Here is a 26,541-nt window from a genome sequence, read left to right on the forward strand (position 1 = left end):
CTAAACTGGTGACTTCACAGTCATTTCCTTGGCAAAAGATTAATATCACAAGCACAGAGGAAAAGAGCCCTACTTACACACAAGTGTCTTCAATAACGGTGGGAGAAAACAGGATACTACTGGCAAAGTAAATTGCTTTTCTTCTTAAACTCTTTTCTCCTTCTCATCCTGCCCCATGTGCCCAAGTGTAAAAGCCCCTGCTTTGAAACTGCTTCATCTTGTAGATCAAACACTTAAGAGAAAATGACAATAATAAAGCCCAAAACATCCTAGAAATAGCTGGGAGAAAACCCTCTAGGACAGTTGGAAATACATCAGTGTGGAAATATGTAACTGTGTTGAATGCACTATTTGTGTTTCTTATGCACACGATTGAGAATTGCAGTCAGATTTTAAGGAATTATGTTAAATTTGATGTTCAATCACTTTTTGGGGGAGGGGGGCGTCTTTTCCTTTGGTTCTTTGCAGGTTCCTCCGTTGCCAACTTTTCTGAGGGGGTGGCTTAGGTGATAAAGGCTTCCTCTGGGAACTTTAAAATTTTCTTTTGAACAATTAGCTCAGGCTTTTTTCAGAATGAGAGCTTAAATATTCAGTTGTAGTTTTTTATCTTACCTATACAATAAATGCGTAACCATTTTAAAACAACTTTCAAAATGCACACTAAAGATTTTACCCTGAAATAAATCATTAACAGCAGGTTTCAGAGATTTCTTCATCGGGCAGCCAGTTTGTTTCAGTTACAACCAGGTGTGCTGAGATCCCAACACATTGCCAGTTGGCTGGGGCCGGGGAGGCAGAGCTCGCAGGCGGCTGAAGAAATAATGCATCACTGACAACTTCCATTCATCATCCCAGCCTTCGGCCAGGGGTAGAAGCTGGAAGGAATGGGCTCCATGTGCGTTCCCCTCAGGGAGGAACCTTCAGGGCCTGTGCACTTTTCAAAGAAACCGGGTAATAGTCTTTTATGGGAGACTGGGTGTCCCTGGGAGGAAGCAGAAATGGCGCTGCGTGGTTAGGCTTCCTGCAGACAAATGGCTTTGCAGCTTTGCAGGCATTGGAGTGGGCATGGATGTGGTGGCGCAGATATAAATGAACAGCTGGCTACGAAAATGGTGCTCCTCCCTCAGTTATCGGAGCCTGGTGTGATTCTTCCAGAACACCTTGTGCAAGCATGATGAAGCTATCCCTATCATTTGTAGGGGACTCGCACCTCTTCTGAGGATTTCCCTACCTCATCCCAGCCCATAGGGTTGTTTGCCAACAATGTTGGTTGCCTCTTTCTAACTGTAAATTCTCTTCCTCGTCCCCCTCCCTTTTCCTTTCAGATTAGGGACATCTAGAATCTGTGTTTTTCTTTCCGTGTAAGCAAAACAGCAGTTCCAGATTTCGCAAATGAAACTACAGCCCAATAACCAACTTGGTTCAACAGATTACATTACTCTCTGTTGGATTTGTTCAAGATGAGTTGGGAAATGAAAACCGTATAAATACTCCTAAATAGCTTCAAGTATATCCTTACTGTGTTTTATTTTTGGAGTAAGGTAAACAGAACCATTTTCTAAATATGCCCAAGAGATGATTAATAAAAGTAATTGTCACTTATTTTGTCCAGATAACTGTATTCTCTCATTAAAACATAAAACCAGAAAACCTATCCGAGGCTTTTATGTGAAAAGCCCACCACTCAGATGCCAGGTGATCAAAGTGGCGGAGCTGCACATGAGATGGATAATTGTGCGTGCACACTGGTCACCGAGAGCCCTGGTTCCTGTTGGCCTGCACGCTGACTGCTTCGGCAGGCAGAAACAGGTGTTTTCCTGTGTCCAGTGGGTAAGCATATGTATTTTTACTGGTGCATCTTAGCTGCCGATGCCTGAAAATTTGGCCTCAATTGTTTATAGAAAGGAAAAGCAATCTGAGCTGTCAGCCTTGATATTACCTAAACCTGCATAGAATGTGGTAAAATAGTGCAAGATTTGTTTTTTAGGCCTGTTTCATATTTTCCAGGCAATAGATCAAATCAGTTCAGGGTTCACTTTTAGTTCTTTAATAAGCTGACACAGTATGTTGCCAGTAAAATAAGAATGCACTTTTAACATGGAAGTGCCATATAGTCAGAGTTGCTATTTGTGCTATTTATTAATAACTAGAGGACCCCGGGGACTTGAGTGTAGCACTGAGGATAGGGAAACTGAGATTCTAGTTCTTTCCCTTGTAATGAGCATGGTCCTTCACTTCTCTCTCGTCATCTCCATTTGGTTCATTAGCCCAATTCCCATGTCAGTTCCTACTCTCTTTCCCTATAATTTCTAAGGGTTTTGTACACCAAGCAAGCATGGTGAGAGGAATTAATAAATCATCTATAGTCCTTTTCTCTCATGTTCTTCCCTAAATCTTGACTCTTCCATCTGCTCAATACGCTCCTCTGATACCCACTCCTTCACTTCCTTTGGCTTCTTATTCCAGAGTCACCCCAGGAGATTAGCCCCTCATCATCCTACCTGCAATATCAGCCCCCAACCCTGACACTTTGTATCACTTCCTCTTTTTTCCCCTCTCCTTAGCATTTATTCCTACCTATCATCCTAGACAGTCGACTTACTTCTTTGTGTATTTAGTCTGTCTCTCCCGCTACAATGGCAGCTCTGTGAGTCCAGGGCTTGTTGCCTGTGTCTCCAGAGTCTGAGACAGTGCCTGGCGTGCATCAGGTGCTCCATAAATATTTGTTACATGAATGAATGGAAATTATTTGCCCCAGGCTTTGGTTTCTCTGTGACATGACAGATGATGTGTTTTCACAGCCTGTTTGAATATGATGCAACAATGTCTCCATAGCCCTCACGCCTGTCCCTGCTCAGAAAGGGTGCAAGATGGCTAAGTATGACATACACGGTTGTCACCTGGAGTCATTCCTAGCGTTGGGGTAGTCAGTGCAGGGCTTTATGCACTGAGCCAGCCTTTCTGGAGAAACTCTCTGGGCTGGATTTCTTTTGAACACCGTCATAGCCAAGCATCCCTCCTTCTGCTTCTGCCTGGATTCTGGGCCTCTTCTCCTTCCCGAGTGTTTGGATAGGCAGGAGCTCGGATCTGAGCTTATTCCTTCCCCATGGAATGCAGCTCACTTGGGTAGACACGCCCGCGGCGCTCCACCTACTGGACGCCAGAACCGAAGGACGGTGCGGGCCAGGGGCAGTTCCCCGCCACACTAGCAGCCCTGGTGACCGTGACATCCGTCTGTTGAGCCCGGCCATCGCCTTGCCGGGCTCCCGGAACATCCAGGGCTTGTCTGATGTTAAGTTTTACTGCCCATGAAAGCAAACATCACCTCCGTCATGGCCAGTTTAAACAGTATCTTTTACGGTGGACTTCTGCATATCTGAAACCCACCCATCCAAAGCCGAAAGGAATGCCAGGGGGGAGAGATTTTATTCTGCCGTGTTTCTTACAAGGGGGGATCAAGGGTCAACTCAATTCATAAAATTACTGCAGACATTTTTCAGCTGGCTGGGAGACTTCATAGATCAAAACACACAGTGGCTCCGCACTGATTTCTGATATGCACAGTTCTCGTGCTTTTTATTCTCAGCATGTGGTGCGGAGCCTGCCAGAAGCCATCTCCGCCGCTATTGACAGGCGGATTAGAAATCGCCCGTGATGGTTTCCATCGCGTCTCTACAGGCCGGTCATCCATTTAAACTGCGGACCGTGAGTTCCGCTCAAAGCCTGCTTTGTACGCGCTCCTTACGTGTTCGCTCTTCTCTTTCAGTGCGGAGCTCACCTCGGGCACATTTTCGACGACGGGCCCCGTCCCACCGGCAAGAGATACTGCATAAATTCGGCGTCGCTGTCGTTCAGCCCCGCGGGCGGCCCGGGCGCCGAGGGTGGCCCAGCCCCGGGCGGCAGAGCCGAGCTGTAGGCCGCGGAGCGCGGCGGGGCAAGTGTGCTTAACGCGCAGCTTGTTAAAAAAAAAATACTCAGAATTGTCTATCTTAGATATATTTTTTCAGAACAATCGAAGGGCAGTTTTGTGCTATAGGCTATTTTTCTTCTTCGCTCAGCCAGAGGCCCCGGGCGGCGGTGGATGTGGCTATCGCCAGGGTCGGACCGTTGGTAACCTCAGCGGGCGGACAGCCGCCGTGTGCTGAGCCTCTCTCCCAAGCCACCTGAGTACCGTTTGGCATTATTTTCTTTGAGCACATAGCTTCTTTCTGAGATTTCTCTACCCACCCCACCCCCCCCGCCGTGCTTAAGAGGCAGAGGGTGCCCGGTGTGGGCGCCGGAGAGAGCAGGGCACCGAGCGCAGGGCAGAAGGCCGGCGAGACACATGGCCCCGAGGCATTGGTGCAGGCCTCCCTGACACCGGGCGGCCGGACGCCTTAGGAGACCGCTCAGCTCTGTGGAAAGTTTGAGCTAAGGTCGTTTGTTCTCACTAAAAGGGTGTGAAGGTCTAAAGTCTTTCCTTATGTTAAATTGTTGCCAGATCTGGGGGGGGGGGGCGCGGTTACACCGAGTGTTGTGGTGAAGTAAACATTACCTCACGGTTAGGCCTTTATTTTATTTTATTTTCCATTGAAAACATTGGAATGTAAGGCAACTGTAAAACGCTGAGTCCCGTTTTGTCCAAAGTCCACAAAGAAGAACACCTGCCGTGGCCTTTCAGAAGTCCGTCCCTCCACACCTAGTATCAGCTGCAGCTGGGAGGGTGCTTCGGTACATCCCACTGTGGAAAAGAGAGCATCGGGGACAACGCACCTCAGCGAGGCGGCAGAAGGAAGAGAGAGCGGAGAGGACCAAGGAGGAAGTCCCGGGTATTCGAATACCCAGGGCTGAGCAGAGAAGCCGACGAGATACTCCGCAGACAGAGCCCGAAGCTGGGGATCTTGTGCACAGAGGTCCGGGTGACCTCTGGAAGGATGCTGGGGGTTAAAATAGAAAGAACTAGGAGCTCAATCCCACCCTGCTGTGTGACGAGGGACGAGCCATTTAGCCTCTCCATGCCTACTCTTCTTCTGTATGAATCGGGACTTAACATGATCTGTAAAACAACTGACACTCTCAGGGCAAAATTACTATATTGCTGTGCAATTAAGATCGGCGTCGTAAAATTAAACTGATCTGGTTCTAATTGCCTCAAAGGCTGAAGCCCAAGCATTTGAAATGGAAAGAAGCAGAGAGAAGGTTGACTTAACTGATTGGTATGGAAACAGTTGGGCCAAGAGCCAGAAATTTTTCTTTGTAGCAATATGGCTGGTTTTGCTCTGCGAAGCTCTGCTCCGTTGCTGTGTAACATTTGGCTGGGCGGGATGGATGTCATTGTGCGCGGTCAGGTTTCGACATGTAGGAACAGCGGCTCTTCAAGAGGGTGTTGCCAGAGCCGGGTTTGAGGGTGCTGTGTTTGTGGCCTCAAATGCTAATCCTGAAATGTAGTTTTTAAAAAATATTACTTTTGTAAATCTTTGAAAGCTTATGAAAACTGACATCTTTCCTTGTAAGCATCAAGACAAAAATAAGAAAGAGGGACACTTGACCGTTTTACTATGGGAAACAATGAGAAGTTAAAATGAAAGGTGACAAATCAAAGTGGCAGTGTGGTCATGTCCACATTCTTCCACATGTCTACACCAGCTTCCTGGTGAGGCCCTGCCTGAGATTCTGGTGACGACTTTGTCACGCATGCTCTAGCTTCACGATGCCCGGTAGGTCATGCTTCTCCTTCCTTGGCTCCCAGCGGTTTCACCTCAGGCCCTGCGGTCCCTCTGGAATTGAGATGTAACATATAAGACCATGGAACCCTCAGCACCCAGCCCATCCTAGCAGCCCGTACCGACCTCACACAGGGTGCCCCATCATTTCTCAGAGACCCAAGGATCCCCTGTGGGGTCAGCTAAGGAAAGGGGTCTCCTGGGACTTCCCTGCCACACGGGCCATCCGTCCTTTGGGCCACACAGCACTTCTCATGTTGCTCCAGCTACGTATAGGACCCTGCCCCGGGGTCTGCTGGTCACGAGCCCCTGTGTCGGGGTAGACAAGGAAGAGAAAGGAGGGCCTTCTCCCCTCTCCCCGGAGATTCTGAACTCTCATTTTTATTATCGGGCTTAACATTTCCCTCAAAAAACTCCTTTTCTAATCCTTTATCTTTGTTTCAAGGAAAGCCAGTTTTTCTCCTACTACATTCTCCAGCATCAACTTTAAGAAAAATGTAACATCCATTGAAAAAAAAAACAAAAAACAAAAAAACGTGGGGTATATGCATGTGGTTTAATTCCAGATTGCTTTTGAGTTTAAGTGGTATCAACTTTCAGTGTATTTCTGTCTTATGTTAAAGAAATATATTACTAAAACGTTGGTGAGCAATAATGTCAGCTGTCGAGCCCTAGATTTATTTTTGCAGGATATGGAGCGCAATGAACTGCGTCAATATGGCAAGGTGTATGTGATCTGTGGGAGTTGTGCCATTTAACATAGGAAATGCACAGGACTCTCCCCCTCTGCACTCAGCCCTTACTGTACTGTTAGGAGATGCAGGCTTTTGCTGGTGTGTAAAAAGGACATCCATATAGTCATGCAGAATGGATCTGAAGAAAGCAGCAGAATATATTGTATTAGAGAACATTTCTGTATGTTTAAACTCTTCACTTCTTAAATGCGTTTAAATACTTACTGCAAATGACATAGCAATTTAAAAGGCTCTCCATGTTAATTGAATTGAAATGCCTTGCTTCAAATGTGGAATATTATGAAAGGGATTATCATTTGTTCTGAGGTCAGATATTTTTGTCTTAGAGAGCTTTGTAATAATTTTTCTCCAAACAATTCAAGACTTTTGAAAAACGTCATGAGATTTTCATTAAAAGAACCCTTTTCCTATGTTTATTGTATACAGAAATTATGCAATAAAATTTCTTTATAAAAATGTTTTCTTCTCTGATTCCTGAATTCTTCTATTATTTTTAGCACAGGTACATGGACCATTGGAGTTTGCCACAGACGGCCCTGTTGGCCTCCTCCCAGCTGATACGTGTGTAGTTTGCAGAGAGGACCTTTTATCTGATGTGGGCTTTGCACAGAATGGCTCTCATCATAAGGTCGAGTCCGACTCTCCATTCCCCAGGCCCCAGGCAAGGCCTCCAGGGATCTGAAAGATTGAGGAAAGGGCAACATTTGCAGAATTACTCAGCCTTCACTTCAGCACTGTCTTCAGCTTGTGTATGTTTTGGGGGTTCAAATACGGACTTTGGGGAGCTCCAGCATGATCACTCCGTGGATAAAAATGTAGGAATGATACCGTCGGCTTCTGTTAAATAATTTGCCGTGAAACTTGTACTTTTGTCAGGGATTGGTGGAAATATGTGAGGTGTTCCTGCTGCTCGCAGACGAACTCACCTTCAAGAGTCATCTGTACAAAAGAGTTACACTGCAGGATTATTTGTTGTTGAAATCTTTCATTTCAGAGTTTTGGTTTGTTTTGTTGACTTGTTTCTTTTGTGGAGGAAAAGTGAGGTGGCGAGGTGGTGAAGACTTTGCTTTTCAGCCAATTCTTTAAGTCCTAGCCCTGGGATCCTGGAATCCACAGGCCAGCAATGTCACATAGTGTACCTTGGACTTAGACCACAGCATCAGGAGCGCCTGGGAACTTGCTACAAATACACATTCTCGGGCCCCCTCCCAGACTCACTGCAATGGAAATTCTGGGGTGGAGCCTTAGCCATTTGTGTTTTAGCAAGCCCTCCATGGGATTATGGTACTTGTGCTAGTTTGAGAACCATTGCCTCGGAACTTTTAGTGAGAGAAAGCCAATTAGTACGAATTTTTAAAGCATTTCTTTATGACTCAAAAATGCCTTGTTTTGTCGTCGGTGGTTGTCTTTCTACAGAGATGGGTCGGACGGTTTTCCCCAGGTTTCATGCCTCTCCAGCTGTTCCTGTCCTTCGCTGCCCATGCGTCTGGTTGTGGAGCGCCGGCCTGTCCTCACCAACCAGCACCACCTCCACTCCGGTTTACCTTTCTGGGCTGAACCCGGGCCGCTCACCCATGCCTCTCTAGGACTGCAGGATCTCTGTGGCCAGGCTCAGCTCAGCAAATCCAAGAACTAGAGAAGAGGTCTCCATGCAGAAACTGACATGTGCCCTTTCCCCCGTGTCTTTGTACCTGTAACTTCCATCATCATCACCATGGGTTTTTTTTTAACCATCAAGAGATTTTTTTACAAAGGGGCCCTGTATTTGAATTGTGGCATTATTTTGTCAGAAAACTGCTGTCATTACCCGGATCTTAACAATGAAATGAATTCTAAGTGATGCTGCCATACAAGAAAGGTTGAATTAAAACTTGTCCTTGGGGGCAGGTTTACAAGAACCTGTACTGACTTCTGATTAAAGTTTATTGTGCATTACAGAAATGATAGAAGTATTACCATTTTGAAGTGGGACCAGAAAAAGTGCCATATGCCACGGAAGAATATTCTAGCAATCCACTTCCCACCCACTTGCTCCCAGAGGCTGGCCTCGTCCTGGACTAACCTGGGAAAGGATTGGCCAGACAATGACCAGAGGTTCTAGACCAAGCAGCTCCTGAGAGTCTCCCAGGTGAGTCTCGCGCTTTCACAGAACCATCACAGGTGAAGGCCAGAGCGACCCGAGATCTGGGAATGAAATCAGATCCTCAGGGCCACATGGGACTTTCCCAGTTTTCAGGCTGGCTGTAGAACCCACTAACTTGTTGGATTACAGGTGCTGGGACCCTCATTCTTACCTCAAGCTTATTTCCCTCCCTGCAGTATCCATTACCGCCACTCACAGCAGATGAACTCCCATGTTATCATCCAGGCTGGCCCGGAACCCGACAGATTTTCAGGAACGAGCAGTAGGGAAGTCCTCTAGTAGTGACCGAGTGCTTACTGCAGCATTGTACCGACTGGGTGAAGGCGTAGAAAGCTGCAGAAATAACTAGAAAGCAAAGTAAGGCAGAGCGTCTGTATTAGCACAGGAGATGGTTGTTACGAGTTAAAGCGTGGTTGCCGGAAGCTTTCTTCCCAAGTCCTCAGCCTCGTCATGGGCTTTCTTTTTCCCTTGATGATGTTGTGTGGTAAGTCATCTCTGTGAGTCAGGCACTTGATCTGTTTTCTTTAATGTGAGGTCGGTAGTCTTATCCCCATTTTGCAGATGGTGGAACTGAAGCTCAGAACCATGAACCCGAGTTCCACAGCTAGAACATGGCCAGATTGAAATCCAAGTCCATTCAAAGGCTTCCTTCTTGGCACTGCCCTGCCTCCCAAGTAGGAGACTGCCTACTGGGCTACAGTTCAGCAGTAAGTTTTACACAGGCAGAAAAACGTGGTTTATATCATTTATTTCGAATTAATTGCAATTTGTCCTTCCAAAATATAATCTGCAGTATGAATGCCTGATTTCAGACAGGGCTTAATTAATCATCGCACACCTTGATTTTTTTTTATCCTTCAGTGATGGAGAATTTAATTTTTTTCCCTAAGGGCTAACATTAATATTCCTAATGATTTCTAACTACCGCATAGTCACACACACACACACACACATACACAATAAGCCACATTCTGGATCCAAATTTTTAAAAAAGGAAGAAGAGAGGTGATTCTGAAGAAGCACTTGATGAAAATACCCCATTTCTGGCACAGTGGATCCAGTAACCTCTCATCTAGGAAGATATAGAGCCCTAGGGTTGGCAACGGGGCGTCCTTACCGATGTCGCTAAGCCACTGAGATTCTGCAATCAGAGACTGAAGACGGGGGAACAGATTCCTGAGGGCTCTCACCACACCCAGAGTGGCTCTGCAGGGCGTACGAGGGACCTGGCCCAGGAACTGACGGAATAAAGAGGTTTTATCTGTTTGATTACAGTTCGTGACAGATTGATAACTGCAAAGGCATTCGAACTTGGTGTCGTCCCCCCTTCTCTTGCACACTACAGCTTGGAAGGCCAGCCAGGCATCTGGTGTCTGTTAGACGGCTGTGCTGCGTCACCCTCATGATTGTCGGGGAACATCTCCTGGCATTCACGCGACTGGAGGGAAGACCACGGGGCATGAAATGGCCTCATTCAGTTTACATCTTCATTACTGCGCTTCCCACATACCTGCTTACATCTGGAGAAAATCTCCAGGTAAACCTCTTGGGCTCTTTTTCTAAAGAGAAACTGTAATTATTAGGGTTATACCCAAATTCAGCTTAGAATAGGTATGTGGCTGAACTTCAGCCAAAATCGTGTGCCGGTCTAAAAGAAATTTTCTTTCTTTTCTTCTTCTTCTTTTTTTTACATTCAATTACATAGGAGGGGCCTTTTCCCCACACATGGCCCGTGGGGCTTCTGGTTCTCTACACCCAAAGCTTCTATGTATGCCCTTAGGGAAAAGGCAAGGAGACTTGAGGGAAAAAAGTTAAAGGTGTCCTCAAATCTCTGAGGGACTTCTTCCTTAGGACGAAGTCCCAGAATTCTAATCTGTATTACAGGTCATGTCAACTTTTACAAATGCCAAGTCTTCTCCCCACTGGGTACTATCACAAACTTTGCCAAGTAAGAACATCAAAACATTTTTTTCTACTTCTCCTGTTTCCTGCTTATCTCACTTGGGTCAGGGTTCGTCCACTCAACGCACATTTATTGAGCCCTTCATGGGCGAGGCCCGGGACCCCACAAACGGAGTAAGACTGGGTGCCTGCAGGTGGTTGGGAAAACAGACACGCAGCTAATGGCACGGAGGGTGCGTAGCGCACACGTTAGTGTGGACAAAGCATGACGAGAGCTCGGCTGGGAGAAGGATGAACTTTGCCACAGGAAACGGGGTAGCAGAGAGGGCGGCAGAGTCAGGGAAGGCTTCGTTTAGAGATGAGACGTAGCACGTGTTTTGAGGAGTCTGTGGCATTTCACAAAGAAGAGAGGAAAATAAGATGGTCCAGAGAAACGATCACTTGGCTGCCTCCGCTCTCGGATGTGGAGTAAACAGGCTGCAGCAGGAACCACAGAGGCCCTTCCCGATCAGACTACCTGCCCCCCCGCCCCCCCAGGCCTGTCCCAGCCTCCTCCCACCTCCCCTTCCTCACCCCACCCCCAGCCATTCAGCCTTCTGCCACATGTTCCGGGGCACATACTTTCTGCCTAAAATGTCCTTCCTGCCTTTTCTGAGCGGTAGGCTCGAGTCATCCTTCAAATCCAGGCACCGCATAGCCTGCGCGACGGTACACTGCCAATTTCCTTTCCTCCCCTAGCACAAACGGACCTCCACTATCATTTGTCTGTGCCTCGCTTCTCGAGTTCATCGCACTGATGAATGGTCTCCCTCAGCCGATTTGGAGCTGCTCTTGAGGACAGACGCTTTGAATAAACCGTCTTAGTAGATGGAACAAAGCTAGAATCAGGTCTAAACAAAACAGGTGGTGAAATTCATTCCGCTCCTCTCTCATTTTCTCTGTCCTGCCCCACCATTTCTTCTAACACCCACCCAGATCTGTCTCCTGGGCAATGCCCATGTCCCCAGCCTCTTTCCCCTTCACGATCCTTCGAGGAGCTTAATCTGAGTGATAACAACGACTGCCTACTCACGTCCAGTGTTTATTAGATGCTAGACTCTTAAAATTCATTATCTCCTTTGACCTTCTGGGGTAAGAGAGAAGTCACAGACTGCAGGCTGAAGGCAGGGTTTGTGTTTTTGTTTTTGTTTTGTTTTTGCCTACTCCTTTTTAAAAATATGTTTACCAATATTTAAAAATCAGGAGATCCCACATAAAAATCCATTTCCAGATTCTTTTGATAGAGGTGAAGTCTGGCAAGTCTGGGTAGCTGTCTGGCGGGGCCAAGTAGCAGCTGAGGGCTTGAGGAGATGACACTCTGGCTTTGCTGGGAGCCTCATGGCTTCCTATGGACTCCCATTTATCTTCCCATGTATGCTGTTTTATTGTGTCTTATAACAGACAAATATTTTTGGTATCCTTGTCTCTACCCAAATGGGAAAATAAAATATAAACATGACTTTTTTTTAACCTACCTATGTCCTATAGGTGTTTGGTTGATGACCCCTGAGGTAGGTAATGCTATTATCTTAATTTTACAGATAAGAAAGGTTAAATAGCTTCACCGTGATAACATATCTAGAAGAATATAGGGCAAAGACAGGGCCATTTGTCTCCAAAGCCCTTGTGCTTCAATGGAGACTTTTCAGTCCTAAGGCTCCAAAAATAGGAAATTCTTGGGCAGGTCCCTCTAGTGTGGGCACTTACTTGTAAATTATGTCCATTCATCACGATAGTAATATAGTATGCATGTTCTAAAATATACACAAAGATGGAAAATTTTACAAGATGGGATAAAAAATTCAAAAACATATATTTAAAAATTGCTTAAATGTTAGTTTAATGGTACCAAAAATATTTTTGCTTTTACTAAAATATTAAGATTTTAAGTAATATTTTTAGTGAAAGTGGTGTGATTTGAATACATCCTTAATGTTTTAAATTTTAGGTTTAACAGTTTGGGGAAGCAGCGTTTGAAGGTCTGGATCTAAATTCAATTGTAAATACTTGCTTCAGTGGCTGACATCACTGAAAACTATGTTCCGCAGTGACATCCCTATGGAAAGCCACACCACGGGCTCGCTGATGGATGGGGATACCCACTTTTTACATCCCAACCACTGGGTGTACAAAGGTGTCTATGGAATTTTGGTTAGTAGACCTTCATATTCCCAGATGTCAGTGAGGTGTTATTGCAAATTATTCAGATATTTAAAAAATTATTTAGCGAGTGTGAAAAATCCATTGAATTGAGTTGAAAACCGATTTTAAAATTCAGATCTTAAGTTTTTAAAGCGTTCAGATGTAAAATATTCTTTAAGGTAAGACACCTTTTTGTCAATACACATCACATAAAAAATGGAAATAGTTCCAAATACTCATTTTCAAAGTGCTCCGTCCAAAACTTGAATTTCTCTTAAAAGGCAGTTATTCATTGATGAGATGTCACTTTTGCCTACAAGGAAGGGATTGAGTATATTTTTTTAAAGACAATGGTTAGATAGCACACTTATAACAGACACTTGTCATTACAGAAGATGTTGGAAAACTTGGAACTTAAAAAAACAAAACAAAAAAAACAACCTTGGCTTTAAGATTGACAATCCTTCCGCGAAGTAGCTAGCAAGTGTAAAATATTGTTATAGCTATTGTCTATCTCCCTGCAAGGTATTATGAAGATTGACACTATTTCCATGTCTTATTTATAAAGTTAACCACACCAACGACCTCTTGTAGCACTTCCAGCTTCAATCCCGTAGCGAGAGGGCTTGTCCATGCTGAAATTAGTGCCAGGGACGACTTTCACGTGCCGACGTCTTTCTGTAACCTTCTCGTGGAATCCATTCTTTTCCCTAATACCCTCGTCAAAGCAGCCATGGCATTGGTGGTTTGCTGTAGAACACGTTTATTGAATCAATTATTTCCACCTTCCCTTTATGGGCTCACATGCACACAAAAGTAGTTCTTCACTGTTGAAACAAAATCTAGCAAATACCATAAGCTGAGACATGATAAAAAAAAATCTTTAATACAACATGATGTAATTTGTTCTATTAGTCCGTTCTTCGCATCTCCAGCCTGCTTTCTCTGCATCTTCCAATGGCATTTGTTTTCTGTAAATACATTTTAGTTTGTTACCATCTTCTTTTCATATTACTTTAGATACTTTCATCAGGGCAGGAAAACCAGTCGGCTGAAGTGGCGTCTCTGTCATTTACTTGTGACTCGTTGAGACTTAACATTTTTACTAGCTTCGGTCTGCACTTTAGTTGTGAAAATCATCTTTAGACGTTTGTCGATACTCTGAGTGTTCATTTCCTTAACTACAGATCGTCCATAAACCTTGAGTGGGCACATATGCAGGTGTCTCTAGGCAACCCTGGAGGTGAGGACCTCCCACTTTCATCCGGACACTGCGTGTGACATGTGACTCTCGGACCCGTGAACCCCGTGAGGGCCCCAATGTTAATCTGTAGGTTAGATGCAAGTAATCCTTACTTTGCATGATCATATGAGACCATGAAAATTACCATGTAAGCTGAAACCATGCAAAGTGACTTTAATGATCAACTGGGAAAATTCCAGTTGTTCTGTGATTTCTTAAAAATTTTGGTTAAAACACTGAAAGCTCTCTTACAGTCTGTTGTAAATGTATTGGGAAATGAAAAAAAAAGTAAAACACTTTAGTACGCTATCATTTAAAACATTGCAAATATTGAGAATGGAAGTGTCTTATTTCTCTGTAAAAAAGTAGTGTGAATAGCACTTGCCTTCTTTTCATTGTTTAAGACTCAGAGAGCATTTTTCCTACACAATGGTGCCACGTGTCTTATGGCCACCTGTCCATGGTCAGCTGGAGGGCTGGCTGGGGGCTGACTGTTCTGACGTGGCCACTACTGGCACTGGGTTCTCCTGTGTCCCTCACACCCCTCCACCTGGCTGGCCAGTGTATGTTCTCGTGCTGTCAGCAGGGATGGGGAGAGAAAGTGGAAATGTGCAAGTACTCTTCATACCTCTGCTTGTCTCATTTGTTACTGACTCTGGCATTAAGCAGGTTACATGACCATATCTGGAACCAGTGTAGGCAAGCCCTACCAGAAGGGATGGATACAAGAAGATGTGAAAAATTAGAGCCATTAATGGAATCAGTCAAGTCCAGTAGGGAGCACTGTAAGTTCTAGCCATCCTGTTTCCTGCCACCATCTTAAGAAAGTTCCTTAATACCTATGAACCTCAATTATTTCGCGGCAACTTGGCCTTTGATATATTTCTTAAAATATATTTTTAAAAATTTTTATTTATTTATTTGACAGAGAGATAGAGTGACAGAGGGAGAGGGAGAAGCAGACTCCCTGCTGAGCCCAGTGTGGGACTCTATCCCAGGACCCTGGGATCATGACCCGAGCCGAACACAGACCCTTAACCAACTGAGCCACCCAGGTGCCCCTTAAAATATTTTTTAAATTAAAAAATGTATACACAAATTTAAAAAGTACAACAGCGCTAAAAGACATAATAAAACAGAGATCTTGGCCCTTCTTCCCATTCTATCATATTCCCCAGGCATGGTCACTTTTAATCCTGCTTGTTGTCTCTGCTGACATCTTATCCACGTTTTGAAATAATATTACATGTTTCCAGCTATTGATTCATTAATTTTAGACATTATCTATTAACCTATTGTTTTAACTCTCTTACATCCCTGTTTTCCCTCCCCTCACCCATCCAATATAGTTATATTACAATTTTTGGTTATATCCACATTTAGGGTCTTCATTATAACAATGAGAATAATTGTTTACTGTTGAGCCAAGTTAGAATAGTATTATTACATTTTTTTTCTGTACAACTTCTGATTTTCCTTGGATTTAATCACTGTCTTATGTTTTCACTTGTTTGTTTATCCATTTATTTCATGACTCTCTAGTGAAACCTTTCTGCATCTCCCAACAGCTTTGTAAAATAACTTTCATAACAATTCTCCACTTTCGCAAATACATCAGATAATATATTAGCTACATCTTATTGGAAGTAGCCATAACGAAGTCCAGTGCGCTTGCGTGCACCCATACACGTCTCTAAAATTCCCTGTTCCAGTTTGGACGGCTTGCTGTCTAGACCTTTTTGCATGCTCGTCATCATTCTGAGGATACCCATTACCTTTTTCCTGTGCTGGTTCCATTGTTACTGGATTCCTTCGCTTACATTCTCATTTCATTAGGGCAGATCTTTAGTTTTTGATGAAAGGGCATACCCAATGTTAAACTTTTGAGATTTGGTACACTTGAAAATATTCTGCTCTCACACTTTACTAATATTTTGGCAGTCTAGAATTCCAAGGTGAAAATCATTTTCCCTTCAAATTCGGAGGCACTGTTTTATTGACTTCTCTTTTCTAGAGTCGCTGTTGAGATATCCAATGGAGATTCCAATCCTTTGGATGTGAACTCTTTCTCTGCCACTAGAGTTTGGAAATGATGCTATACCACGGGGAGGACTTTTGCCATTTGTTTTGATGGGAACTTGGTGAGGTTTTTGTTTTTGTTGTTGTTGTTGTTTTTTATTTATTCGACAGAGACAGCCAGCGAGAGAGGGAACACAGGCAGGGGGAGTGGGAGAGGAAGAAGCAGGCTCATAGTGGAGGAGCCTGATGTGGGGCTCGATCCCATAACGCCGGGACCACGCCCTGAGCCGAAGGCAGACCCCCAACCGCTGTGCCACCCAGGCGCCCCCTGTTTTTTTTTTTTTTAAAGATTTTATTTATTTATTTGACAGAGACAGAGACAGCCAGTGAGAGAGGGAACACAAGAAGGGGGAGTGGGAGAGGAAGAAGCAGGCTCTCAGCAGAGGATCCCGACATGGGGCTCGATCCCATAACGCTGGGATCACGCCCTGAGCCGAAGGCAGATGCTTAACGACTGCGCCACTCAGGCACCCCTGTTGTTGTTGTCGTTTTTTAAGTAGGCTCTACAGCCAATGTGGGGCTTGAACTCACAACCCTGAGATCTAGAGTCACATGCTCTACCGACTGAGCCAGGCAGGTGCTCCTTGGCGAGTATTTTCACTCTGGAGATGTGTATCCTTCCATTTTGAGAAATTTCCTCAACATTCCTTTGCTCATATACTTTATTTTATTTGTTCTTTCTTTGTGTAATTTTTATTAGTTAACTATCGCATCACTTGGATCAATTTGATGAATTTATCTGTCCTCTCTTTTCCATCATTGCATCCTTTCGTTCTCTTTTCTAGGAAATTTTCTCATATTTCTTTACAACCACTTTACTGAGTTTTTTCTACCTCCCCTACTATATATTTTCCCCATTTCCAATACCTCTTATCCTCCTGTTGCTGTTTTTATAAGCATCCTTTACTTGTTAAAAAAGCAGTATTATCTTATTTCTCTAGGAAAGTAAATAATAATTTTAAAATATTTAACTTCTACCTTCTGCATGTGTTTCCTTGAGTACCTTTTCTGTTTGTCTTGGCCTCTGTCTTCTACAAGGAGATTTGCCTCAAGATCTTACTCACCCTTGGCTGTCCAGGTCCAGTAACAAGCGAGACACTGGACTACTAACTGTGCCTGAGTGGAGTTTGCCGTCTGGTGGGTATGATGGTAGAAGGACTGGGCTGTTCTTTTTTTTCCTATGGGACCTCAACTGTCTGCTTGTTTTCACTTGACAGAGTATCAACTGATAGAACAGCTTTGGAAAATTTGGTATACAGGCGATCTGTGTCTTACACTGTTTCGACTCAGCCAATTTCCTGACTTTACGATGGTGCAAAAGTGACACCCATTCAGCACAAACCGTGCTTTGCATTTTGAATTTTGATCTTTTCCCAGGGTGGCAAAAGCCGAGGCCCCAATTGGGCAAGTGACCACAAGGGTAAGCAACCATTCTAATTTTATACTTTCAGCACAGTATTCAATAATTACATAAGATAGTCAATATATCTTTATTATAAAATGGGCTTTGTGTTAGATGATTTTGCCCAACTGTAGGCTAAGGTAAGTGTTCTGAGCACATTTAAGATGGACTAGCCGAAGCTATGTTGTTCTGTAGGTTACGGATGTTAAATGCATTGTCAACACCGTATTTTCAACTTATGATGGGTTTATTGGGACATGAACATTTTGTAAGTTGAGGAAGGTCTGTATTTTTTTTCCTCCATAGCAAGGTAGTTTTTCTGGAGAAAGGTCACCCAATTGCTTCTTGTCTCTGAATCTAGAAAATGCTGGAGCAGTTGCTGTAGAATGTACCTTGTCTTCTCACCTACATTTGTGGAGCTGGAGGTAGAGGGAAGGGAATTGGGGATAGACATCTCTATGTTATAAGGTATTATCGAACACAAGCAATGTGGTGTGTCTGTAAATACGGAGTATAATAGTAAGATGAATACCTATTAACCCCACACACCATTTAAGAGTCAGAGCAAAAAAAAAGGAGTCAGAACGATAACTAATACCTTTACGTTTTATCTATGTGTTCTTCCCCTGTCCTTTACCCCTTCTTGCTCTGAGTGGTAACTCCAGCACTGAATTTTGTATTTGTTCTCATCTTATTTTATTTAAAAAACCCAGTTGTAACACATGTATATATAACAATAAACAAGGTATTGTCTAAATTTTATGCTTAAAAAATGGTATCAAGCTGTATGTTGTCCTCTCTGACTTTTCATTTTTCACTCAATATTTTTATTGATTTATTCATCTTCATGTTTGTAACCATATTTCATTCATTTTAGTGCTGCATACTATTCCTTTGTGTGATATATTACCAGTTTTATTTTATTCACTCTTTTATTTATTTTTTAATTTAAATTCAATTAGCCAATGTGTAGTATACCATTAGTTTCAGATGTAGAGTTCAATAATTCATCAGTTCCGTATAAGACCAAGTGCTCATCATATCACGTGTCCTCTTTAATGCCCATCGCCCAGTTACCCCATCCCCCCCCTCCCTTTCGGCAATCCTCAGTTTGTTCCCTGGAGTCAAGAATCTCATGTGGCTTGTCTCCCTCTCTGATTTCTTGCTATTCAGTTTTCCCTCCCTTCCCCTATTGTCCTCTGCACTATTCCTTATGTTCCACATATGAGTGAAACCATATGATAATTGTGCTTCTCTGATTGACTTATTTCACTTAACATAATACCCTCCAGTTCCATCCATGTCGATGTAAATGGTAGCTATTCGTCTTTTCTGATGGCTGAGTAATATTCCATTGTATATATGAACCACATCTTCTTTATCCATTCATCCATTGAAGGACATCTCGGCTCCTTCCCCAGTTTGGCTATTGTGGACATTGGGGTGCATGTGCCCCTTCTTTTCACTACATCTGTATCTTTTGGTTAAATACCCAGTAGTGCAATTGCTGGGTCATAAGGTAGCTCTATTTTTAACGTCCTGAGGAACACCCATACTGTTCTCCAGAGTGGCTGTACCAGCTTACATCCCCACCAATAGTGTAAGAGGGTTCCTCTTTCCCCACATCTTCGCCAAAATTTGTTGTTCCCTGTCTTGTTAATTTTAGCCATTCTGACTGGTGTAAGGTGATATGTCATTGTGGCTTTGATTAGTATTTCCCTGATGGCAAGTGATGTGGAAAATTTTTTCATTATTATAAGTTTTAAATGATTTTTTTAAGATTTTATTTATTTATTCGACAGAGATAGAGACAGCCAGCGAGAGAGGGAACACAAGCAGGGGGAGTGGGAAAGGAAGAAGCAGGCTCCCAGCAGAAGAGCCTGATGTGGGGCTCAATCCCATAACGCCAGGATCACGCCCTGAGCCGAAGGCAGACGCTTAACCGCTGTGCCACCCAGGCGCCCCTCATTATTATAAGTTTTAAATCGATTGTTCTGTAAATGGACATTTGGATTCTTCCCAGTTTTTTGTTATGACACGATGTTATGTAAAACTTTCTTTTTCACATCTCCTGGTATACATGTGTGTAAGAGTTTTCCTTTGCTGTCATAACAAATTACCACAAATCTAGTGGCTTAAAACAACAGAAATTATTATCTCGTACTTCTGTAGTTCAGAAATCCAACATGGGATTCACTGGGCTAAGAACAAGATGTTGGCAGGGCTGCATTCCTTTCTGCAAGCTCTAGGGGAAGATCTATGTTCTTGCCTTTTCCAGCTCCTAGCGGCCTCTTTTCTGTCCCTGTGCATCTTCATTTCAGAAGCAGCACCTTGGCCTTAGATCCTTCTCACACTACTATTTCTCTGACTACATCTCCTGGGAAAAGTTCCCTGCTCTAAAGGACTCCTGTGATTATACTGGGCTCACCCAGATAATCCAGGATAATCTCTCCATTTTAAGGTCTTTAACTTTAATCACATCTGCAAATTCCCTTTTGCCATGTAAGGGAGCGTATTCATAGGTTCTGGGAATTAGGACACGGTCATCTTTGGGGAGGGGCCATTATTTTGTCTACCACAACGTGCGAGAATTTCTCTAGGGCATATCGCTAGGAACGAGATTGCCGCATCATGGCGTTTGTGTATTTTTACATGTCAATTGCACAAGTAAATGACAAGAGTTTTCCAAAATGGTTGTACCAATTGATACTTCCACTAGCAATGTATAGAAATTTCTGTATCCTTGTCAATACTTTGTGTGATTGGACTTCTTTCTTTTTGCCAATCTAGTTTGTGTCCATCATCATAGGTGTAATGAGAGGTTCCCTCAGTACTAATGACGCAGAGCCTTGTTTCCTATGTGATTGCCATATGTGTTCATTCTGCCATGAAAAATGCTTATCCATGATGTTTGGCCATTTTTCCCATTTTTCTGTGGCTTTTAAAAAAATTTACTTATAGGCATTCTTTCTGCATGTGAGATATTAATATCTTTTTTTTTTTTTTATATGTGTGGCAGTCTTTTTCCCAGTTTGTTGCTTATCTTTTCACTTTCCTTATGGTGACTTACAAGTTTGTCTCCAGTGAGACAGTTAGTCTTATCTCCAGTTATTCTTAATTTTAATGTGGTAAATTTATCAATCTTTTCTTCCATGGTTAGCAGTTTTTCCCCTTCTTTTACTACATTGGCAAGAATGTAGTGAACATTATAGTGTTAGCAAAAATCTTTGTCTTGTTCCTCATCTGAAGGAAAATGATTGTTACTTTTCACCTCTAAAAATGCTGTTGTTGTAGGTTTGGGAGATGATCAACTTAAGGATATTCCCCTCTCTTTGTTTGGTGACAGTTTTTATCATGAGTTGGTATTGAATTTTATTCAGTGCTTTTTCTGCATCTATTAACATTTTAGTATCATTTTAAGTTTTTAATATGTTATTTTGGCAACTTTCATTTATGCATTTTCTACTGTTAAACCATTCTTCTGTTCCTAAGGTAAACACCACTTGGTAGAATTGCTTCCTCAGTCTTTTGGGTGACATTTTGGCATCTGGATTCATGAGTAAGAGTTCTGCATAGTTTTTCCTTTTCATTCATTCTGTACTTACCTGGTCTTGCCATTACAGTATGCAGATTTTATGCAGTTTGTTAGGATATGTTGCCTTCTTTTCAATTCTCCAGAAGAGTTTGTATTAGATTGGAATGATTTGTTCTTTGGTAGTTGGTAGAGTTCACCTGTAATAACTTTTGGGCCTAATGCTTTCTTTGTGGGATTATTTTAACTACTGATTTTATTTCTCCAGTGGTTATAAACTCTTCAGACTTTCTACTACTTCTTGATTTCATTTTTATTAGGCTTAATTTTTCTAAGAATTTGTTTATTGTAACTTTGTTTTAAAATTTAAACACATCAAGTTTTTCATAATACTCTCTCTTTTTTTAATATCTGCTATGTCTACATTTAAGTGCCTCTTTTTTTTCTTCTTTTTTTTTTTTAAAGATTTTATTTATTTACTTGACAAAAAGAGAGAGAGCACAAGCAGGGGGAGCAGCAGAGGGAGAGGGAGAAGCAGAATCTGCGCTGAGCAGGGAGCCAGATGCAGGGCTTGATCCCAGGACCCTGGGATCAGGCCCTGAGCCGAAGGCAAACGCTTAACAACTGAGCCACCCAGGCGCTCCAAATTATGTGCCCCTTCCCTTTTCATTTTTATTACATTTTAATTGCAGCGTCCTTTGTTCCTGATTAAGATAACCGAAGATTTTTCTATTATATTTTAGTTCTTGAAACAACCACGTTTTGGTTTGGGCAATCCTCTGTGCTGTATCTTTATTTTTTCTTTAATACATTCCTGCTCTTACTTTTTATTTTCCCTTTCATTCTACTTTATTTGGGTTCTTTTTTCTGACTTCTTAAATTGGATGCTTAACTTGTTAATTTCTTTCTTTTTTTCTACTACAAGAATTTAATACTAAAACTCCCTTAAAACAGTATTTTCTTTGTATCCTACAAATTTTTGCTTTTATATGTTCGTTATCATTGACTTCTATTTTTAAAAAAATTCTGGTATGATTGCCTCTTTGACTTATGAGTTATTTAAGAGTGTGATTTCTCATTTATATTTTTATTACTGATTTTTACTTTAACTTCATTGTGGTCAGAAGACAAAGCCTGTATGACAATTATTCATTAAAATTTGCTGGGGTGTATTGTATAGCCTACAATGTGGCTAATCTTTATAAATGTTCCCTGTGTGCTTGAAAAAAACATGTATATTCTGATTGCTAATTCTGTTATGTGATAGTGATTAATTGCATCATTCAATTCTTCTCTATCTTCATGAATTTTTTTTGTCTGCTTGACCTGCAAATAATTGACGGAGATAGTTTGAAATCTCCCAGTATAATTGAAGATTTTCAGTATCTCCCTGTAGTTCTATCTTTTTGAACTTTGTATATTTTTGGTAATACAAGTTTAGTATAATTATTTCTTCCAGGTGAATTAAACATTATCAATATGTAACGATCCTCTTTGTCCCAAATAATGGTTTTGATTAGTATCTATTTTGATGGTAAGAAAGATAACAACTCCAGGTTCTATTATTCAGTACATATATTTTTGAATGTGCCTTTTACATTCAACCTTGCCGTTACCTTATACTTTATTTTACTTTTTTAAAGTTTTATTTAAGTAATCTCTACACCCAATGTGGGGCTTGAACTCACGACCCCAAGATCAAGAGTTGCATGCTTTTCTCACTGAGCCAACCAGGAGCCCCATTACTGTATATTTTAGTAGGACTCTTAAACTATATATAGTGGAATTTTTCTTTTTTAAAATCCAGGCTCACAATCTCTTTTAACTGGTGAACCCATATATATGTGTGTGTGTGTATATATATGTGTGTGTGTGTATATATGTATTATTAGAATTATTGTCATACTTGGATTTGTTTACACCATCTTAATTTATGTTTTCTGTGTTTCCTGCTTATTCTGTGCTCTTTGTTTTCCTCTTTAAATTAAGTTTTGTTTATTTTATTTATTTATTTAAGATTTTATTTATTTATTTGACAGAGAGAGACAGGGAGAGAGAGAATACAAGCAGGGGGAGGGGGAGAGGGAGAAGCAGGCTTCCCGCCAAGCAGGGAGCCTGATGTGGGGCTCGATCCCAGAACCCTGGATCGTGACCTGAGCCAAAGGCAGACGCTTAACGGCTGAGCCACCCAGGCGCCCCAATTTTTGTTTATTTTTTACTTATTTTTTAAATTAGTTTCGGAGCCTTTTTATTAGTTAAAAAGAGCCTCTCTCTTTAAAATGTTGCCCTAGGAATTTATCATGCATATTGAACCTGAGCACATCTAAATTCTTCAATATCTGAATAAGTCAACAACTTCAGTCTACCTTAACGTTGATCACCCATTTCCCAACTTAAATATTCTTGTTACATACTTCTGTCACTTTGTTCAGCTCACAAAATAAATATTATTATTGATACTGAATACACATTGAGATAATGATGGTTTGCTTACATGTTTACTGATTTTTTTGCTCACAGTTCCCTTTTGCTTTCCCAACCTTTCTTCTGAGGCTATTTCTCTTATTTCTAAAGTTCATTCTTTATTTTTAATTTTTTTTTATTTTTACAGATTTTATCTATTTATTTGTCAGAGAGAGAGAGAGCACAAGCAGGGGGAGTGGCAGGCAGAGAGAGAAGCAGGTTCCCTGCTGAGCAGGGAGCCCAATGTGGGTCTCCATCCTAGGACCCTGGGATCATGACCTAAGCTGAAGGCAGATGCTTGAATGACTGAGCCACCCAGGCACCCCCTAGATTCTTTGTTTCTTTGGTTAATATCTTTTGAGGGTAAATCCTGTCCTTTTTTTTGGTTTGTTTTTCTAAAAAACTTTTATTACTCTCATTCTTTTTTTTTTTTTAAAGATTTTATTTATTTATTTGACAGAGATAGAGACAGCCAGCGAGAGAGGGAACACAAGCAGGTGGAGTGGGAGAGGAAGAAGCAGGCTCATATTGGAGGAGCCTGATGTGGGGCTCGATCCCAGAACGCCGGGATCACGCCCTAAGCCGAAGGCAGACGCTTAACCGCCGTGCCACCCAGGCATTCTTAAAAGTTATTTCTCTTGATACACAATTTTAATTTGATAGTTATTTTCTCTCAGCTCTTGAACATATTATTTGCTCTTTCTTAGCTGTCTTAATTCTTATTCTCCCATAGGCAGCCTCTCTCTATGAATGCTTTTAATATTGTCTTTTTCCTTACAATTCTTCAATTTCACTACATTGTTTTTTCAAATCCTGCTTAGTATATGCTATTTTTCTTATAGTTGTGGATTTATCTCCATCCATTCATCATCATCTTTCTCACCTTCACATGGGGCCATGATTAGTTTCTCAACCTCAACTCAGGTGTTGACACTTTTGGTTCACCTACCCCAGGGCAACCAACTCAGGAATTTACTTACTGGAGTTTACTTAGTATTGTGGTTCTATACGCATATTTCAGCTACCTCTTATTTTTCCTCCTCCGAGGGAGGCGCAGGGAAGGAAACGGAAGATTTCTCTTACTTTAGAGCAATCCTAAAATGCATTAAGATATTGGTTATAGTTGGGGCCCGGGTGGCTCAGTCGTTAGGCGTCTGCCTTCGGCTCAGGGTGTGATCCCGGCGTTCTGGGATTGAGCCCCACATCAGGCTTCTCTGCTTGGAGCCTGCTCCTTCTTCTCCCACTCCCCCTGCGTGTGTTCCCTCTCTCGCTGGCTGTCTCTCTGTCAAATAAATAAATAAAATCTTTTAAAAAAAAAGATATTGGTTATAGTTTATCCAGGTTCTAATTGCATTTTGGCAGGAGGGAGCTTTTTATTATATCAAGCCTGCCACACTGGTAAAAGCAAAAAGTCTCCTCCTATTGGGCCTTTAAACCAATTCCCCTGTTTCCCCGTTGCCATCTCTGAGTAAGAATAATATCATCTGGAGTACGTAGAGCTTCCCATTCTTGTGTCTTTTCTTTCAGGACAACTTTTGTCAATATCTCCTGTGAGAATCCTTAGGCTTGACTTTCTTTCACTCTGCTATGTCATTTAACCTTTCTCCATCTACTTTCAGTTTTTATATAATGCAGTTTGTGGTTGCATATGTCTTCTAGTTTTATCAAAGATGGCATGTGTTTTTCTGTTTCTTATTCTCCTTTTTCTTTTAGAGTAATTTTGGAGAGTGGGAAAGAGGAAAAGTGCATTATTCTGCCATCTTCAAAACTCTGTTTTAACTTACAAGTCCCTCAAAATTGATTGTTTACATAGTTTGAAAGAATTACTGTAGCCTCCCTGTAGTTCATATTCCCAAAGAGTAGCTTCTTTAACTTTGAGGTACTTTCCAGTGAAATGTAGATAGCTGGTCAAGTAAGAGGACATGTTTGGGATTTCATTGATGATATTTTAGACATTAAGAATGGTGATCAACCCTGGACACATCTGAGTGACCCATTGAGACAGAGCCATCAGAAGGGAAGTGAGAACAAACATCTTTTCTTCATGGAGTTATTCCATAATTACTGTCTTCCTGAACTCTGTTTTCCTTATCTCTAAAGAGAGCTCTGAATGATGAGTTTATTTTCTATAAATATTAATGCCTTCCATAAGCTATTTCCTTCTCCAGGTTTTTGTGCCATTTTTCCTTATCTCATCCTTGTACTTGACTTTGCCTCTTTGTGTCAGTGCTTCTCCCTTATGCACAAAAGATTAGATCCTTGTTGTTTTACTTGGATATTTCTCAGTGCTGTAACTCTCACAAATTATTTAAGAAATCCTTTGAGGACTTGAAAGAAAAAAAATCTTAATTTCCTTTATACATGAAGTCCCTCATTAAAAAATCAAATTTTAAGGAGTATTCCTGCTTTCAGTTTCTTGGATCTCCAGCCTAAGAAATGAGAAACTATACAAGCATCATTATATTTATACAAATATGGGAAAGAGGCTCCCCACTAATAAAAGTATTTTCATGGATGTGATTTAATTTGAGTTCTTACAATTCTGAGGGAGAATTGCCAGCTTTGTTGGAGGTAGGATAGGGAGAGTTTTATAGTGAAATATTTCAAACTGGTGGTGAAAAAAACCCACCTAATTCAAAACAACAAAAACGTCAGCCATAAAGATGTACAACATTTTTCAGGAAGTCTTGTCCATCCTGAGCAAATGTTTTTATACCAAATAACAATCCTTTCATAATCACTGTTATTGAGAGACATCCCAAGGTTGCCAGATGGAAATATGTTAAATATGTTCTGAAATCCAGTCTAACAGAATCCCAACATTCAAGCTCATTCATAGGAAGTCATTCAAAGGCAATGCAATTTTCATAAAATATGTCTGTCTAGGTAATCATGAATGCTGAATATTGTCAGGGTTTCTCAGGAATTTTCAGTCTCGTGGAAAACTTTTCCAACTGGACTTTTAACAGCCAAGAAGAAATAACAATAATAACTCGAAATTTAAAATAAACAGTGCTGGAAAAATACTATAACCCCCACCCCAAAAAGGCAGCAGTAGGAATTTAGTGCTGCTTGTAATATGACACAGGGATTTGAAAGCGAACATAAATACCAGGCCTGGGACTTGACTGCTGGGGTA

The 26,541-nt window shown here is 41.8% G+C and overlaps 1 protein-coding gene across 3 annotated transcripts in view; it reads left to right on the forward strand.

Annotated features, from left to right (window-relative positions):
• MSRB3 (methionine sulfoxide reductase B3) overlaps positions 1-5,718 on the forward strand; it is a 176,128-nt gene extending 170,410 nt beyond the window's left edge. For all 3 annotated transcript variants that reach the window (XM_019800509.2, XM_011225976.3, XM_011225977.3), the window contains one exon: positions 3,767-5,718. In XM_019800509.2, the coding sequence (XP_019656068.2) occupies positions 3,767-3,916 (150 nt within the window). In that variant the 3' untranslated portion in view covers positions 3,917-5,718. The remainder of the gene's footprint in view (positions 1-3,766) is intronic.
• The last annotated feature ends 20,823 nt before the right edge of the window (positions 5,719-26,541 follow it).

This window comes from Ailuropoda melanoleuca, chromosome 15, assembly GCF_002007445.2.
Source record: "Ailuropoda melanoleuca isolate Jingjing chromosome 15, ASM200744v2, whole genome shotgun sequence".
NCBI lineage: Eukaryota > Metazoa > Chordata > Mammalia > Carnivora > Ursidae > Ailuropoda > Ailuropoda melanoleuca.